The sequence below is a fragment of the Coenobita brevimanus genome, chromosome 18 (assembly GCF_032717465.1).
Source record: "Coenobita brevimanus isolate Jiangsu-jjx chromosome 18, ASM3271746v2, whole genome shotgun sequence".
Classification (NCBI taxonomy): Eukaryota; Metazoa; Arthropoda; class Malacostraca; order Decapoda; family Coenobitidae; genus Coenobita; species Coenobita brevimanus.
The window spans coordinates 7,092,501-7,112,074 of NC_136971.1; the positions used below are offsets into that span (position 1 = coordinate 7,092,501).

At 43.4% G+C, this 19,574-nt stretch overlaps 1 protein-coding gene and 1 long non-coding RNA gene across 6 annotated transcripts in view; one reads left to right on the top strand and one right to left on the bottom strand.

The window, feature by feature from the left end:
* Positions 1–19,574, top strand: part of egr (TNF superfamily member 12 eiger) — a 138,495-nt gene that overhangs the window by 103,249 nt on the left and 15,672 nt on the right. For 4 of the 5 annotated variants that reach the window (XM_080265987.1, XM_080265990.1, XM_080265988.1 and 1 more), the window contains 3 exons: positions 6,516–6,647; positions 8,313–8,437; positions 13,434–13,484. In XM_080265987.1, coding sequence (XP_080122113.1) covers positions 6,516–6,647; positions 8,313–8,437; positions 13,434–13,484 — 308 coding nt within the window. The remainder of the gene's footprint in view (positions 1–6,515; positions 6,648–8,312; positions 8,438–13,433; positions 13,485–19,574) is intronic. The other variant, XM_080265989.1, reaches the window with a different exon arrangement.
* Positions 1–19,574, bottom strand: part of LOC145391387 (uncharacterized) — a 98,483-nt gene that overhangs the window by 61,200 nt on the left and 17,709 nt on the right. The gene's annotated exons all lie outside the window — the stretch shown is intronic.

Genomic DNA, 19,574 nt, shown 5'->3' on the forward strand with positions numbered 1-19,574 from the left:
CTGGAGTCGGAAGGGGAAGGGGGAGAGAGGAAGGGGAAGAGGTAAAGGAAAGGGGAAGAGACGAAGGGGAAGGGGGAGAGAGGAAGGGGAAGAGGTAAAGGAAAGGGGAAGAGACGCAGGGGAAGGGAAGTAGTGAGAAAGAGACGGGGAAAGGGAAACGGAATGAGAAGAAGGGGAAGAGAAATTGTGAGAAAGAGAAAGGGAAAGGGAATGGGGTGGCCTGAGGAGGGGAAAGGGAAGAGATGGAGAGGGGAAAGAAAATGGGGTGGGGAAGGGATGTTACACAAATAGGTGAGGAAAACAGGAAAGGGGAAACGGAGAGAGGAGTAGGAATGGAAGAAGAGGGGAGAGGAGGGGAGGGGAAAACAAAATGAGAATGGACGTGATGGGAAGGGGAAAAGGCGAGGCAACGGGACGGGTAAGTAGGGGAGGGGAGAGGATGTGACGGGAAGGGAGGTGAAGGAAGAAGGGAAGGCGAGGGGAAAGGGACAGGAATGGCACAGGATGGAAAATGAGAGTTACACAAAGCAGACGGGCGAAGACACAATTATGGGGGAAGAGAAGCAGGTGAGGAAAAAAGAGTAGGTAAGAGAAGGAGGGTGATGAAAGGAGAGTAGGTAAGAGATGGTGAGGTGAGGGAGGGATAAGGGAAGGGGAGGGGGTGAAGGGAGGTGGGGGAGGGGGTGAAAGGAGGTGGAGGAGGGGGTGAAGGGAGGTGGGGGGGAGGGGGACGAGTTACACAAAGGCCCCAGCTTCTTGTGTAATAATTCTAGTTTATATCAGGAATAATGATGCGTCAAGCCAAGGGGCAGGAACAGAAGTCACGGTAGGCAGGGTGAGGTAGAGGTAGGAAGGGTGAGGCAGAGGTAGCAGGATGAGGAGAGGTAGGCAGGGTGAGGCAGAGGTAGGAAAGGTGAGGCAGAGGTAGGCAGGGTAAGAATGGGGTAAGGTAGGTAGGGGTTGGCTTAGGAAAGAGTAGGCACGGGTAGGGATAGGTAAAAATGAGTTTAGAGGGAGGAGAGGTGCGGGTAGGCAGGGAGAGAAAAACAGGCAGGATAGAATGAAAAAAAAAAAAAAAAAGGGTAAAGAGAAAGGCAGTAGTAGTAAGAGAGAGAGAGAAAGAGAGTTGCCCATCATCTCATCTTCCAAAGGTTCAAGAGGATGCAGGTGGGTAAAAGTGGGTTTAGATGGGAAAGAACGAGTGTACATGGGTAGGAGTGGGTGTAGATGGGTAGGAGTGGGTGTAGACGAGTAGGAGTGGGTGTAGATGGGTAGGAGTGAGTGTAGATAGGTAAGTGTGGGTGTGGATGGGTAGGAGTGGGTGTAGACGGGTAGGGCTAGGTGTGGGTGAGTGAAATTAAGTGAAGGACGGAATCTGTGGTGTGTTTGTCTGTAGATGGGTAAGTTTAAGTGGTGTATGTAGGCCTCAGTGAGTGTAAGAAGGTGTAGGATGGGCTGAATGGGTGCAAGTGGGTAAAGGTGGGTTTGAGTGCGTGTAGGTGGGAGGGTGAATAGACTAAGTGGAGCTACGTGATCTCAGTGTAGGTGGGGAGAAACGGGTAAGTGAGGGTAGGCAGGTAGGAGTGGGTGTAGGTGGGAAGAAGCACATGAAGTAGGTGGTGAGGAGTGATTGTAGGTGGATATAAGTGTGCCTAGATGGGTGGAGGACTGGAGGGGCTTAGCATACGTGGGTGTAGGTGGGTAGGTCTTCACACAGATGCAAGTGGTAATCAGTGACTCTGGGTCTACGTGATATGGAGGCAGGTGGGTTAAGTGGAACAGGGAAAAGTAGGACTGGGAGAGCAGGTAAATGTACGTGGGTGCAGGTGGGTGAAGGAGGTTTGAATCAATCCCTTTATGTACTGTACGTGGTAGGTTGATGATTCAAGCAGTGGAAACAGAAGGGTGTACATGGGTTTATGTGGGTGTGATCTGATGTTGATGTGTGTAGGTGGGTGTGGATGTATATGTGTGTAGGTATTCATGTGCGCAGGTGGGTGAATTTGCGTATAGATGAATGTACGTGGTTGCTTGTCGTTGTAGAGGAAGTAGGTGGGTGTGGGTGAATGTAGGTGGTGTAAGCAGGTGTAGGAATATTAAAGCAGCTCTTGTGTACGTGGGTTCGTGTGGGTGGGAGGGGGTGGGGGGCAAAACGACAAGGTTTTCAAATGTGTCAAGCTGGATGGGTGCAGGTGAAAATAAGTGGGTGGTGGGTGGGTGTTTATTGTTTTCTTTGTTCTCTCTCTCTCTCTCTCTCTCTCTCTCTCTCTCTCTATTTTAAAGCGACCCGTTACACAATACAGGACAATTGGGCAAATGTCTCTCTTCACGATAAAAATATACGAGAGAGAAAGAGAGAGAGAGAGAGAACCCTTCTCTCTCTCTCTCTCTCTCTCTCTCTCTCTGTTTACACTCCACCCACGCAGTATTTTCCTACCCTCTCGACATTCTCCCTCTCGTCCCACACCCTTACTCTATTTTTATCACTAATTCCTTGCATTTCTCCCCTTTGGTATAAACATCACCTTACGTCACTTCTGTTCTTATTCTTCTACTTTTACTTTTTATCTCCCTTTCTGTTTTTACTCACTTTTGCTTGCCAGTTTTATTTTGTTTTATTTTACTCGTTATTCTTCCTGGTAATTTTAACTTTTTTGCAGCTCCACCTTTATCATTTTTGTCTATTTTCTTCATTTGTTTCCTTACATTTTCCTATACCTGTCATGCCCTACCTTTACTTGCACTCTTCTGCCATCATTAAATCCTTGCACATTTTCCTTTTAAAAACAACAACTGTGTTTTCTTGCCAGTTCTTCTCTAGTATACTACTATTTATATCGTTTAAGATTTTATTACGTCCTCTCCTTTAATCCATATATTCTGGCAGTTCTTTTCTCTTCATACATCATCACATACTATTCATTCCTGTGGTATTTCCTCCACGTCTTCCTTTCATTCCTGTGGTATTTATTTGCCAGTTTCCTGTTGAAGTCATTTATATTCACAAAATTCTTTCACCTCTCTGTTTTTCACTTCATTATCGCTGAACCTCTTTCTCTTGCATGTTATTTTTTTTTTAATAATTTTCCCTTTATTTCCATCATACATTGTCCTACATTAATTTCTTCCCATTTCTAACTTTTTATGTATATTTTAATTATGCATTATAGTTTTCCATTTGTCTTCCTTTATAATATTGTTTTCCTGCCACGTATATCTTTTTCTTTCATTTTATAATTCTTCACTTTTTTTTTCATAGTTTTTAATTCTCGATTTTCCCCTCTACACAATCTCTCTCTCTCTCTCTCTCTCTCTCTCTCTCTCTCTCTCTCTCTCTCTCTCTCTCTCTCTCCGTGCATGTTGTCTGCGTTACTGTGAGTGTAAACATTCAGAGCCTCATTACAGACATTCAGGAGCCACTCTGATGGGTACCAGGCGTGAGAGAGAGAGAGAGAGAGAGAGAGAGAGAGAGAGAAAGCAGATATGTGTACTTAGGGATAGATATGTGAGTTTGTACCGCTGTGTGTGTGTGTGTGTGTGTGTGTGTGTGTGTGTGTGTGTGTGTGTGTGTGTGTGTGTGTGTGTGTGTGTGTGTGTGTGTGTGTGTGTGTGTGGTATATCTATGTGTACCTTCATATACGTGGGTCTGTATTTTATATGTGCGTAACTGTGTGCGTATGCGTTATGTACGTGTTTATGGAAGTAACTTGTCATTTACCTTATTGACCTCAAGTGTGAACGAGTTTGTGTTCCTGTACTCTCTCTCTCTCTCTCTCTCTCTCTCTCTCCTCAAGGACAAAAGCAAGACTTGCCCTCGAAACTCTATCTCTCTCCTCGGTTAAGACAGGTTCTGGGTTAGTTACCGTTCTCTCTCTCTCTCTCTCTCTCTCTCTCTCTCTCTCTCTCTCTCTCTCTCTCTCTCTCTCTCTCTCTCTCTCTCTCTCTCTCTCTCTCTCTCTCTCTCTCTCTTATATTGTTTTTCTTTCCTCTACGTCACCTTCCATTTTTTCAGGCCATGCTTTTTTTCATTTTTTTTTTCTTTTTTTTTTGAGGGGGTGGAGGCCTCTAGGCAGCGAAGACAATTCCCTACGGCCCAGCATCCCTCCCATTTATTACACTCATTCACATGTCACTTCTTTGGCACCAATACCCACCGTCCATACTGAATATTTGTTAGGGCTATCTCACACAGGTCTGGTATGATGGTAACATTTTTCTTTTTCTTTTACGTGTTAGTGGGTATTGTTGAAGACTGGTATAGACTTTTTTTTTTTTCGAAATTAAATCTACAAACTGTTAACTCTTATAGACCACATCTCCATTCACTCTTCTCCTGCCTCCTCCTATCTCTCCTCCTGCCTCCCTCTATCTCTCCTCCTGCCTCCCTCTATCTCTCCTCCTGTCTCCCTCTACCTCTCCTCCTGTCTCCCTCTACCTCTCCTCCTGCCTCCCTCTACTTCTCCTATTGCCTCCCTCTACCTCTCCTCCTGTCTCCCTCTACCTCTCCTCCTGTCTCCCTCTCTCTCTCCTCGAGCATCCCTCTACCTCTTCTCCTCCTCCTCCCTCTTTCTACCTCTCCTCCTGCCTCCCTCTACCTCTCCTCCTGCCTCCCTCTACCTCTCCTCCTGCCTCCCTCTATCTCACCTCCTGTCTCCCTCTACCTCTCCTCCTGCCTCCCTCTATCTCTCCTCCTGCCTCCCTCTACCTCTCCTCCTGCCTCCCTCTATCTCTCCTCGTGCATCCCTCTACCTCTCCTCCTGTCTCCCGCTACCTCTCCTCCTGCCTCCCTCTACCTCTCCCCCTGCCTCTTTCTACCTCTCCTCCTGCCTCCCTCTACCTCTCCTCCTACCTCCCTCTACCTCTCCCCCTGCCTCCCTCTACCTCTCCTCCTGCCTCCCTCTACCTCTGCCTCCTCCCATCTGCATCGGTGTCCCTTCTTGCCTGTTTTTACCTTGCTTCCTATCTCTCCTTCCCTGTCCTGCTCCAATATCTTTCCCCCCAAAGTAACGAAATACTCGAGATGAAGGTTACTGGGACTCTCTCTCTCTCTCTCTCTCTCTCTCTCTTCGAAGTAGCTGGTAACGGCCTGCACCTGTGGGGTACGTTTTAAGGTAGTTGGGGACTCTCTCTCTCTCTCTCTCTCTCTCTCTCTCTCTCTCTCTCTCACACACACACACACACACACACACACCAGACGATTTTATTCAGCTGAGAGGGCGATGAAGGAGACTAAGAGTGCCATTATCGTCATTAACCCTCTCATGGGCAGGGCAACTCTAGCAATTTTTATTGTAGTTAACGCCAGAGGATCTCGCTTACTTCAGGGTGACTCACGGATGCCACAGAGTATATCAGTCTCGCCATTATTATACGAAGAGGATACGGTATTTAAAATGACAGACAAACCGACAGACAAATAGATAGCTGGATAGATAAACACACAGGCAGACAGATAGGGATAGATAGATAGACAAATAGATAGACAGATATAAACAGATGGATAGATAGACTCGAACACGTCACCGAATCGTATGTGGGCTTTACACCATCTGTTAATGTGTCGGAGTGCTCCTGGGTCACGGGGAACGGGTTGCTTTGTCTATGTCCAGAGTCGGAGATGTAAAACACACACACACACACACACACACACACACACACACACACACACAATCACGCCAGACTAAACACAAGAGTACCAAGGACACAGGACGAAATATACAATCATGTATCCACACAAAACCAAACATACAGTATCAAGGACAGATGATTATGTCACACACACACACACACACACACACACACACACACACACACACACACACACACAAGCACACCGTCACACCAAACCAAACATACATTACCAAGGACACAAGATTATGTCACAGACTCTCTCTCTCTCTCTCTCTCTCTCTCTCTCTCTCTCTCTCTCTCTCACACACACACACACACACACACACACACACACACACACACACACACACATTCCGCAGCACGCGTGATGGAGGGCTGGCATGACAGGTGCTTGAAGCGATGGAGAGATTGCGTGTGAGTGTCAAGTACTGCCATCATTATCCTGGTTTAAGTTACCATAAGTCTGCCCTTGGTACTGTGTGTGTGTGTGTGTGTGTGTGTGTGTGTGTGTGTGTGTGTGTGTGTGTGTGTGTGTGTGAAAATGAAACTTCTCTATAAAGAAACACAGACAACTCATATGACAGTTATTGAAATTAAGTTTTTAAGTGTATTCTGTTTTTCTTTTTTCTTTTTTACTGCAACTGAAAAGAGATTATGTTAATTTGGTCCCTCATCAACATGTATTACTGTCCATCCACATTAATATCATCCAGTGCAGTAACTCCTCTCAATAATTTCTGCGTATACTGCACTAAAACAAATATTTAGGTACCGTATGATTATGTGCAAAGTTCTGTGTGCCGGTATAATTCACACACATGCAGCTGTTTACTCTCTCTCTCTCTCTCTCTCTCTCTCAGTAATACCCCCGTCTCTTCCCACAGGCTGGACCCTACGAGCACCTAACCGTCCAGCGAGTGTTGAAACGCAGGCGGCGAGAAGTGAACAGCGTGGAGACTCCAAACCAGGCTGAGGCTGTCCCCATCTACGAACAGTCATACGGGGTCGATCTCAAGGTCAGTGGGGTCAGGTGGGGTTAGGTGAGGCCAGGAGAGGTCATGTGAGGTCTGGAGAGGCCAAGGGGGGTTCCTGATTGGGATCAGAGCAGATGTTGCGAGAGATGCATAGAGGAAAATAAGCAGGATGATCCATCAACGACCAAGCATAAGGGGTCAGTTTTTAGGTCAATGGGGTCAGATGGGGTTAGAAGAAAGTCCACTTGGGTCACGAGAGGTCAAGGTACGGTAGTAGGTTAGAATAAGTTAGGTCAGAGGAGTCAGGCAGGGTTAAACAGTGTGGAGACTAACCAAGTAGTACCCATCTATGACCAGGCACCAGGCATACGAGATCAGTATCAAGGTCAGTCATGGCAGGTCAGTAAGGTCAAAAGAAGTCAAAAGTCTGGTAGCACTGGGGTCATGTGGAGTCAGGGGAAGGTCTGAAGGGGGTCGGGGTCAGGGGAGGTCAGGGGAGTGGAGTGGTGGGGTCGCGGGAGGTCATGTAGGGTCAGGGAAGAGTTTGGTACAGTTAGAGGGGTCAGGGAAGGTCAGAGGCGGTCAAGTTGGGTTAGACGGATCACATGCGGTCAAGGAGTGGTCTGGGGATCGGGGGAGACCTGATAAGGAAAAAATAGGGTTATAAGAAGTAAGGATGATATCAAAGCAAAGCAAATAATGGGGTTAGATAGGGTCACAGAAAGTCAGGGAGAGTCAGAGAGTTCAGGTGGGGTCAGGCGGGGTCATAGGTCAATTAAGCTCATACTGGATATCACCAGAGAAAAAAAAAAATGTTGGAGAGTGACAGATGCCACGAGAAGTCACGTGAAAGGTCAAGTGAGATCTAACATAAGGCCAGGTGAGGTCGCGCTAAGTTCAGTAGATCAAAGAGAGGTTAAGTGAGGTCAACGTGGAGGCAAAGAGGGTCAGATGAGGTGATTACAGGGAGACGCAGAAAGGTGAGGCTCTGAGAAAAGGTCAAGCCAGGTGAAAGATGGTCATGAGATATTGTGTAATGAGATGAGTGTTTAGAGAAAAGTGAGTGCAAGTGAAAAATGGGATCAAGAGGTCAAAGGCCGAAAGGAGCGTCACGTGGAGGCCAAGAGAGGTTATGTGAGGTCAACTGAGAGATGGCATTAACTTCCTTCATTCACTTCCTCCACCCCTACATTCAAACGATGTATCATACCCCATTCCTCTCCCATTCCGTCCTGCACCTCACCCATCTACTGCCCTACCTAAACACCATTTCTCACTCCTCTCTATCCCTACTCCACCTTTTTCATCACTATAATTTCCCCATAAACCACTCGACACCTCTACACTTTCCCTCTCACATTCCATCTCCCTAAACCTCCCATTTCTCCAACAACTTCCTCAACTTCCCAATATCTCTGTACACCTCCCTGCTCCCTACACATTTCTCCACTTTAGTATACCTTCGCATTCCTCCCTCCACTTATCTAAACATCCTACACCTTCCTACACTTCCCTACATCAACCCCCATCTCCTTACACCTCACTACACCTTGCCACATATTCGCACACTCACAGCCTTCTCTCATCCTACGCCTCCCTATACTTCCCTTCACCTACTCCCATCACCTTACAATTTGCATCATCTTGCCACATACCCAGACACCCACAGCCCCCTCTCACCCTCCTTCCCCTCCCCTTCCACCCCAGGGCCGCAGCACGTCAGAAGGGCTGCGTCTGTACGAGGGTCTGCAAGAAACCCAGGGCAAAGGTGACCCCAGGTCGCAAGCGGTTACCATCGAGGTCACTGAGTCACCCATCAAGCCATATCACAGGTAGGTTACAGACTTTCAATGAAGGGAGGACACCTCTAATCTGGTGTATGGAATTTCATTTAATTACGCTTCTTCTCTTTCTGTTCACCTTCTGGGGGAAATTGTTACTAATGAGGAAGGTGGCTGAGATAGTTTGGGGATGTTAGGGGACTGGGTAGTTGGGTAATAATGTTTTTAGATCTGCTAGATGGGTACTTAAAGTTTTAAGTGGTGGTGGTGGTGGTGGTAACTGGGTGGATAAAGTTTTAGGTGATTATAGATTTAGGTAATTAGGGAATAAGGTTTTTAGGGATTAAGGATTTAGATGGTAGCGATGGCTAACAGGTGTTGAGGAGGTGGTGGCTGTGTGATTAAGATTGGTGGTGGTGGCGGTGGCGGTGGATGGGTTAGGTTGCACAATCCGAGTCCAAGTGATTTTCCAAAAAGCGTGGACTGGACAGGTAAAACTAATAAGGTCGTCTAGACAAGTTAAATCCTCAGACGATTCCACTCTAATTTGGACACTTTTAATGCCGAAGGGGTTAATGAAGGCCGTATACAACCCCTCCAGTCTGTACTGTCAATCCTAAGGTTACAAAAATCGTCTTGAAATAGCCAGAGGAAAATATATATATATATATATATATATATATATATATATATATATATATATATATATATATATATATATATATATATATATATATAAGGCGTCATCATGTAGGCTATCGGTCGAGTTTGGGTCGTGATGGCTAGATAATTCAATGCTTAGCTAGGTTGTTAAGGTGATGAGAATTGGGTGGTTAGACTGGCTAAGGTTACGTGGAGTGAAGAAGGAAGACTTTGGCCTGTAATTTCGTTGCGTAAGGAGGCTCCCTAGCATCTCTTCCTTGGCGATTTATTTTGCTTATTGTACCTTACTGTCCTATTCTCTCTTATGTACGTCCTTCTAACACTGCCATTATCTGCATAAATAACGTACAAATGGATATTAACGAGTCAGATCTACAAACAAATCGGTAAGGGAGAGGTGTTAGGGAGTTTCCTCAAACGCCAAGAATACGAGCCTAAGAATTATTCCCTATGGTCATGTAAGGCAGATAATTAATTGTTTCCAAGTCACAATCTTCACCTTGAACACGACACGCAACAATCGAAGTTCCATCCAGGTCCCAAACCGTACTGCCGGGTAAACAGAGACGGGGAAGGTGGAATGGTAGTTGTTGTACGAGTAGGTTTGGATGTCTGGATTATACCGTCATTTATCGGAATCAGTCCACAGTTTTTAATTAATTTATTTATTTATTTTTCCTATGTAATGAATGTAAGTTGCAGGTGTAAACAAACTTTTAAATATTCAAAGCATTTCAGGGGCAATGGCAATGTGTACGGTCAATCCACTATCTCACTGTATAATAATACTACCCATAGGTCAAACACTCCAACATTCTCATATACCAACACAAACGAGAAGGGGGAAAAAAAAGCACATTCACAGCACCTCAAAAAAATGTGAAAGAAAAAAAGTAAAAATGAGAAAAAATACATCTCAAAAAAAAAAAAAAATCTGTACTAATCCCAGCGGCGGAGGACCCTTTCACAACGATGACTTTTTTTTATTATACCCACTGCAAGACGATTTTACTCAGCTCAGGGGGATTTCTCTAGGGGGGGGGTTAAGGGAACTGATATTACCTCTTTCGCTGTCCCCATAGCCGAGTAAAACCGTCTGATGTTGGCTGGGGTATCAAACATATGAGGTCATCGTACAGAAGGGATAAAATTAAGGTACAGGATGAATAAAAAGGGGAAAGAAATAAAAATGAACAGACAAGGGATATCAGGACTGAAAAATCACGAGAAAAGCAGCCTAAAATATGGAGGGAAAAATCGAGTAAAAAAAAAAAAAAAGAGGATAATAGGACTTACGAATCACACACAAACCAAAAAAACAGCAGTCTAAAATATGAGGAAAAAAATCGAGTAAAAAAAGGAAAAGAAAAAAAATAGAAAAAGGGTTATCAGGACTTAAAAATCACAAAAAAGCAGTCTAAAAGATGGAGGGAAAAATCGAGATGAAAAAAAGAAAAGAAAAAGGGACATTAGAACTTAAAAAAAAATTATATATATATAGCACTTAAAATGATAGAGGAAAAAATCAATTTAAAAAAGGAAAAAAAAAGAAAAGAGGATATCAGGACTTACAAATCACACACAAGAAAAAAAGATAGCAGTTTTAAAATTATAGAGAAAAAAAAATCTAGCTAAAAGGGAAGAAAACGAAAGAAAAAAGAAGAGAAAAAAGGATATCAGGACGAAAAAATCCCACACAATAAAAAAATCAGACCAAAATATAATAAACGGGAAAAAATAAATCTGTACATACCTCCAAGACTTGTACAGTACCTTGGGGAGTTTCTTGTACTTTATTAGGAAAGGACGGAGCATTTCTGAAAAAAAAAAAAAAAAAAGAGAATAAACTTTAATTATTTATGATGAATGGGGGTAAAAAAAAAAAAAAAAAAAAAAGAATAAACTTTAATTATTTATGATGAATTGGGGTAAAAATAAATAATCTGGTCTCTAGGTTTCTATGGATAGTGAGGATAATGATGACTACCCTTCCTAATCATCCAATCTTGATGAGGATAAAAATAAAAGCATAAATAAATCTTCTACTATATTCTTCCCCTTTATCTTTGTTTAATGAGGCTAATAAGACCATAATTCTTTCATAAACTGCCGTGGTTAATGAGGATAGTAATTAGCTATAATTAATTACACATGGCTAATTAGGGCCAAATGCCATTATTAACTTCCTGACAAATTTACATCATCAAATCGCTTTAATTATGTATGGTAAATGAGAATAAAATAAAATAATAAATCTTTCTAATTATATAAAGTTAATCCCTTCAGTCCGATGACGTTCAACATATTTTTATTCTTGCTAACCTCAGACGATGTCATTTACCTTGGGACTGAATTATTATTATCATTATTATTATTATTATTATTATTATTACTATTTTTATCAGTCACCTGGGATTGATTTATTATTAGTTATTATTTTTATTGTTATTATTATATATTATTATTATTATTATTATTATTGTTATTATTATTATTATTACTATAATTAGTATTATTATTACTGAAGGGGGTATATTCTTCATTAACCCCTTCACTGCTTGGGTGCAATCTTCGGTTGAATAAAATCGTCTGACACTGGCTGGATCACAATAGGACATCCTCGGGCTGAAGGGTCTAATGAGGAAAAAATATTAAAAAAAAAAAATAATTAAATCTATCAAGTAACCAACAGATGATGAAAATTTAAAAAAATAATAAATCTTCCATAATTACCTACAATATAATAATCTAAGCGCGTATTTTTGTCGGCTGAGGATGCTCCCTAACAGCTCTTCCTAAACGATTTATTTTGCTCACCACACCTAGGCTTACTGTCCTATTCTGTTATAAAAATCCTTCTAACCCTGCCATACTCGGCACAGATAACGTACAAATGGATATTAACCAGCCATTCCCCCAAAATAAATCGCTAAGGGCGAGGTGTTAGGGAACGAGAATACGGGCCATACTAGACCAATTCACTGCGATGATGCTCCTTCACCCCTTCAGTTCGATGACGAATTTTATTACCTTCTTATCACTTCCAGACGATTTCCTTCAGCTTTCTAACTGGGGGGCTTGGATGCTGCTTCTTAACAACCCGTTCCGCGCCACAGATCCTTCGTAAGTTAAATAAAATCGTCAGGAAATAGGAAGAAAAATCGTCAGCAGACAGGGGGAGAGAAAACGTAGCGTCGGATTTAAGGGCTTACTCTTCCATTTTTGCTTACCTTCTTTTCCTTCCCCACTAAGAAGACTGAAGGGGGTTAGATACAGCCTCCATTAACCCCTTCATTATTGAGCTGTCTTCCTAATTTGAATAAAATCGTCTGGTGGCAACAAGAACATATAAAACTGCGTCATCGTGGTGAAGGGACCAGCGCTTAAAAAAAAAAAAAAAAAAGTCCCTTGTAATTCTTTTGTACCTGTTATTGACTTTTTTTTTTTTTTTTTGCACTCTTGTATTTTTCAGGCTTATTACTTGCATTCCAGACACTTTTGGTCACAACTGTTGTATTCAGTGCTGCATTTGTCATTTGTATTCCGTAAACACTTTCTGGCACAGCTGTATTTTAAACTGCATTTGTCACTTGTACTGCGTGAACATTTTTTTTTGCACATCTGTACTGTATTTCCAACGCTGCATCTGTTATTTGTATTCCATGGACAACTTTTGATGTAACTGTATTTATGAACGATGCACTTTGTCACTTGCCTTCCTTGAACAACTTTTAGCACAACCGTATTCCTAGCACTGCATTTGTGATTTGTATTTCACGAACAACTTTTGGCACACCTGTATTTTCTAGCTCTGCATTTGTGAAGTTGTTTTGCACAACTCTGTTTTCACCAGTTTACTTTTGTCACTTGTATGGAGCACTTTTTGCCACTTCTAATCTGCACACTTGTCACTTATGTATATCTATCTCTCCTCAGCTTACCTATACTCCTACCTACCTACTGTATACCTACCTACCAACCTACCTCGGAGCAGTCTACTATGGTTTTCCCTTCCTGATATACCCATTGAGTTCTATTCCCCACAATTTTCAAACCCCCCTCTCCCATTTCCTATATTCCCATTTCTATTCATTTTGTATCTCCGGCCATCATGGGTTAAGTTTTCTTACTCCAATAACGCTAGGCTACTTTGGGAACGGCGACCGGCCACCCTCGCCCCATACAGATCAGGACTAAGTAGCCTAGCCCCGTCCCCTTACGATCTCGATGGGGGATGCAGGATTGGATGCAGATGGACAAAATCACCATCCCACCCTTAATGTCAATTGTTTCCCACAGCCTTTTCCTCATCCTACATTCAGTCTCTCCAAATTCACTATTCCTCCCACCCTACCCATGAACCCACCACTGTTTCTCCTTATAGAGACGGTCTGCTGGACGCCACAGGCTCCATCGTGTGGCCGCTCAACAATGAGTAAGTTGCTCACTCCTGCCAGGGTGTGGTGTGGTGCCCAGTATACATCACTCACTCACTCACTCACTCACTCACTCACAGATTGGCTTCAGCAACACTAATGGGACACCTTCTTTGGGGATTCGGTCAAGGTGTTGTGCTGGTTTCTGTACACTCTTAACTTTTGCACCTATTCACACACAACACATGATTACATTACAAAAGCGGATGAACTTACTCTCTAAATGGTTACACAAATACCTGAGATGATAAGACTAAAGACATACTCCACAATAGACTCCTTGAAACAGGCGATTATTTTTTTTTTTAATGGGTAATGTAAGATTTTTTTTTTTTTCAACGTGGAGAGAACGGTATATTTATCGTTTCATAGGCAATACAGACCTCGCCATCAATATCAACAAGTACTCACTCCAGCAAGACATCTGCTTCAACAGTCCACAAAAAATATACCAGAAACAACGACGATAAACACCATAAAATCAATGCAACGACCTAATTATTACAATTTTCACAAGATACACATGCCCGGGGATAATTTGTTCCATCCAACCAATTCACGGCACTGAGACCCACAAAGCACAGTAACCTAACCAGGGCCGAACACACACCTCTGACCGAATTCCCCCACACTAACACCGCGTGAGCCAAGCATGACAAATTGAGTTCCTGCCTCTCCCCTCGCCCCCCTTCCCACGGATTCACAAACTTACTGGCGATTCCATCAGATTTGGTACTGTAGGAGGGAAAGGGAGAGTACAGAAACTTGTCTCAGCTGTTGGTTCTGCAATAAAAAAAATTTGCCAACGAGTGAAAACGGTTCGTAAGTCTGTCTGTGAATCCGGATACTAATTTCACGCTACGCCTTCACATCTCACAACGCACCTGTAGCAACCTTTGAGTACAGCTGAACATTCTTCCTTCCAATCTCTGTCGCGTAATGCCTGTTTTTATTCCTCTTCTCACCACCCTCACGTCACTCAAAGCTCTGTAAATACTGTACATGTTTTTCGAGTGGATCTGGCATTTCCCTTCACAACCCTGTCCTTTATTCCATATCCTCCGGGACGCTTTAGATAATATTAACTCCTCGTCTCCCCATAACCTTACTAAATATTCTCACGCCTAACTAAGCATACTGTAGATACTGTGGAGTGATTCTAAACCCTTTCCTTATTCATAAATAGATTTCATGGCCTATTTTGCTTATTAATTCCTCGTTATCTTACTCGGCTCTCCTCTAATCTCACTCAGCTTTTTGCAGTTATTTTGGAGTGACTTTGGCCCCTTTCCTTCCAAATTCTGTCTCGTTTTTTGTGACACGTACACTGACTTTACTCCTCGTCTCATCCTGATCTCACTAAGCTCTCTGTCCTTTATTTTGGGGTGAATTCAACGTTTTCCTTCACAATACTGTCTGCATCTTGCCACATGAAATACCTGTTCATTTATTTTTTCATCTCATCTTGATCTCACCATTTTTCAGGAGTTAGCTCAGTCACGATGCGAGACCTTCCTTGTCAAAACTGTGCGTCCTATATTTCGCGACAAATTTAGCTAGTATTGGTAGCAGCCTGGTGGTCCAGTGGTTTCAGGCGCCCCAAAACGATGTGGTAGAGGTTTACTGCCCACATAATGCCAGTCAGACCCCACAACACACCTGATGGGGCAAAACAGAGTGAAAAAAAATACCCACACACCAAAAGAAAAAGCAAAAAAGAAAAGAGAAAAGGAGAAGAAAAAAATCATCACACTCTAACCTCAACATATGTAATAAGATTGTAACTGATGTCTGAATTACTTAACATGATTTTCTCCTTTTTTCCTTGCAAGCATTGAGGTCAAAATGGTTCGTTAAAGCATGCATGTATTTCACACCTGCATTTCTAAATAACAGGTAATTAGTATAGAGCATGTATTATAAATTCAACCCTCTACATACGATAAACTCTTCCGAACGTTTTTATTCAGCATTAATTACATTTTCAAACAGCAAGGGTTAAGAGATTCATCGTTTTTTTAACTTCTGCACTACGGTAAAAGGGTTGCCACAATGTACTACCTCCCCCCCCTTCTCTCTCTCTCTCTCTAGTGGATCAACACCCTAATCTGATGGGCAACTCAAATACTGACTTCTTTAAAAGGACCATTTTTTTTCCTTAATGTTAACCAATCCGTCGCCTTTTTCCCTTCCCATCTCTATCTCCTCATTCTTTCACTACCCTGTATCTATTTTATGTTTATCTATCTCTCTCTCTCTCTCTATCTATCTATCCATCCATTTATCTGTTTTTCCTTGTGCTTCCTTACTCCTTCTGTACTCTGAGATTTTTCCTTAATATTTCTTTAATCATTTAAAGCAGGATAAACACGAGCACTGATAATATAATTTTTTCCTCATATTCCCCCCCCCACGCTCTCTCTCTCTCTCTCTCTCTCTCTCTCTCTCTCTCTCTCAAGCTGGTTCCTTTATCCTCATCATCTCAGCCCCCCAAAAAAACAATAAAACAACACCTCAATTATGCGAACCTAAACATAAAACACCAATTAACAAGACACCACGCAAATTAGATAACCACCCACTTAATTGTATCAAAACGACGAGGACGCTTATCCCAAAACAAAGAAAACACAGATAAGACAAAAAAAAAATTACACGACGCAATATGAGGAAGACGCGAAGAATTATGGAATCATGTTGTGAATTTATTGGTGTGTCACAAATCATCGTTCAGGTATACCTTTTTTTTTCGTTCAGACTTTATTGTAACCAGGGGTTGAAGAGAGAGAGAGAGAGAGAAAGAATGATGATGATGATGTTAGTAAAAAAAAAAAAGAGATAGTGATGAAGTTTGTGAGAAAAAGGTACACGAAAAGAAAGCAAAAAGAGAGACAGTGATGAAGTTTGAGAGAAAAAGGTACACGAAAAGAAAGATAAAGATTGGCAGAGAAAAAACGCTAACTGGCCAAATGATCTCTTGTACAGCCATCATTCCTGCTCTCGCTCTCTCTCTCTCTCTCTCTCTCTCTCTCTCTCTCTCACCCTATAAGAGACATAGGTTCAGGATGATTTACGAGAGACAGGGGTTGAGATAACACAAGAGATAACGGCAGAACAAAAGATAACTACCCGCTGTGAAAACAACATATGAGACACACACACCGTCGTCCTTTTCAGTGCCTGTGATTTCTTTCAGCTAAAAAAAATCGTCTGGTGCAGGTTTGACTTAAGAAAAAAAGAAGAAGAGGGGAAGGAGACAAGAAGAGGAGATGTGAGGAAGCAGAAAGGTGAGAGGGAGGTAAGCGAAGGGAGCAAAGTGAAAGGAGAAAGGAGTAAAAGGGTGCGAGGGATAGAAAAGGGTGATAAGGGCAAAGGTGGGGATATGATCAAGGAGAGGAAACAATTATGAAGAGAGAGAGAAAAAAAGAAGGAAGGAAGAAATAAAGGAAGAGGTTTAAAAAATCTGGGGAAACTAGAGAGAGAGAGAGAGAGAGAGAGAGAGAATGTCTGTGGGATGTTGTGATCAGCTGTGTCTACTCCACATGCAAATCAAGAGTAAACAAAAGCAAGTGTGTGTGTGTGTGTGTGTGTGTGTGTGTGTGTGTGTGTGTGTGTGTGTGTGTGTGTGTGTGTGTGTGTGTGCGTGTAAGATAGACAGATACAGATATAGATAGTGAAAGAGAGTGTTGGACCATCTGCCTGTGTAGGTATGTGTGTATGAATTTATATGTACGTATGTATGTAGCTTTGAATGTGTGTGTGTGTGTGTGTGTGTGTGTGTGTGTGTGTGTGTGTGTGTGTGTGTGTGTGTGTGTTTGACGTCAAAAGACGTCACAGTACTTTTTGCCTATCTTTTCAACACTAATTATCCTGTTCTGTACAAGCTCAGACTGATGGATTGGAAGGTAAAAAAGCATACACCCATGTTTGGATGAGAAGGCATTCTCTCTCTCTCTCTCTCTCTCTCTCTCTCTCTCTCACACACACACACACACACACATATATATACATACACCCGTTCGCCCAACTCGGATGCATATGTCATTACACATCTGGTAAAAAATAAGGCACTTCTGAATTATACTGTGCTAGGTCGTGGCGCCTACCATCCACTCACTCTGTCTCCCTCACTCACCCCCCTCCCCTAAACCCACTTCCCTCCCCTCCTCTCCATCCACCCATCATTCTTCGCCCCTTCCTCTTCCCTCTCCCCGTCCCCTTCCCCGACCCCCTTTCATCGTATCCACATCACGGAAGATACAACCACAGTGTAATATCTTTACGCTGTTACTATAAAACTGGTCTACTATGCATTCACTCTTTGCTGTTAAATCCTCCTTACTTCTTCCTACCGAGTTACGCTGGAAGAATTAGTGGATGTGGAAGCCTTCTTGTGTTACTATCCTTTTCACAGACTCACAGAAAAGATATCAGTCACATCCCGTCAACTACCGTATGACCTCGTAGGGTTCAATAGGTCTGATACTGTTTGCTTTCCTTTGTACTCCTCTGCACTCCTTCCCCCACCCTCCACCGCTCCCCATCCCACCCCATCCATCTATCATCCTCCCCGTCCCCTTGTCTCCCCATCCCTCCCCCTACCCTTGGAATGTGAAGCCTCCCTCCCACACATAGATACACGCACACACACACACACTCAGGCATATCTACACATGTGCACACACGGACATAACTCACACCTACACACCCAGACATAAACAATGGCATACAGTTGTATACACACGCATACACAGGCAAGAATACACACATACACATCCATTATCAAGCAGTACACATTACGATAAGATATCACGCGCGCGCACACACACACACACACACACACACACACACACACACACACACACACACACACACACACAGGAATCCAGGGTGAAGACCGTAATGTTTTCTCAGAAGGTTAAGGAATGATGATTGTGATGGAAGAACGAGGTGTGTGTGTGTGTGTGTGTGTGTGTGTGGTGTGTGTGTGTGTGTGTGTGTGTGTGTGTGAGGGGGGATGGAGGGATAGATACGACAGGAGGACTGAGGAGAAGGGGGAGGAATGAGTTGGGGGGGAAGGAGGGAGGCATACCATAGGAGGTGAGGTATGCGGCTTGACGTCATACAAGAGGGGAAATTGGGAGGGGAGACAAGGGAGGAGCGTGAGGGGATTAATGAGGGAAGGGGAGGGAGTAAGGACGAAGAGGGGGGGGACAGAAGGAAGGGGAGGAGGGAAGAGAGGGGAAGGAAGGAGAGAGGGGTTAAAGAGAGGGAAGAGGAAGGAAGGAAAATGAGTGAAATTAAGAAGAGTAAAGGAAGATGTTGAGCGAGAAGAAAGGGAGGAAAGGAAAGGGGAAAGATGATGGATACGGTAAGTGACAGCTGAAGGAAAGACGGGAAATGGAACGGAAATAAGAGGAAGTAAATGGTGAGTGAGGGAAAGGGGAAGGGTAAAAAGGGGAAGGAAGAACGCAGGTGAGTAAGGGTAAGGGGAGAGGACGAGGGGAAAAAAGGGGAGGGGGAAGAAGGAAAAAAAGAAGGGGGGAGACGAATACCACAGACAAGGGGGAAGATGAGAAAGAAACGCAGAAAGGAAGAGGGGGAGGGGGAACGAATGGGAGATAGAAGGGGAGAGAGCAGGAACAAATTGAGATAGATGCTGATACGGAAAACAGATACATACTGCGAGAGAGAGAGAGAGAGAGAGAGAGAGAGAGAGAGAGAGAGAGAGAGAAATCTGCCTCTTCAGCTCGAGTTCCTATTTTTTTTTCTTTATGCAAAACCCAGACGGCTCTAAGAGGAGGAGAAAGCTTTCCTACACAGAGGATTAAGATCTGTAAAGCCATTAAAGAAAGTTAGTGAAGTTAGAGTGGACGGGATTCTCTCTCTCTCTCTCTCTCTCTCTCTCTCAGTGGCGCCAGAGGTGGGTGTATCGGCGCCAGTTCTGAGGTTACTAATTACTCCCCCACCCTAGTTTCTCTCTCTCTCTCTCTCCGTCTGACCTCATCCCACGGCGTCATTCTCGAGTGTCAAGGTCGCGGGTCAGGGGTATCGGGGCACGCCGGATGTGGTGACCTAGGTCAAGATTA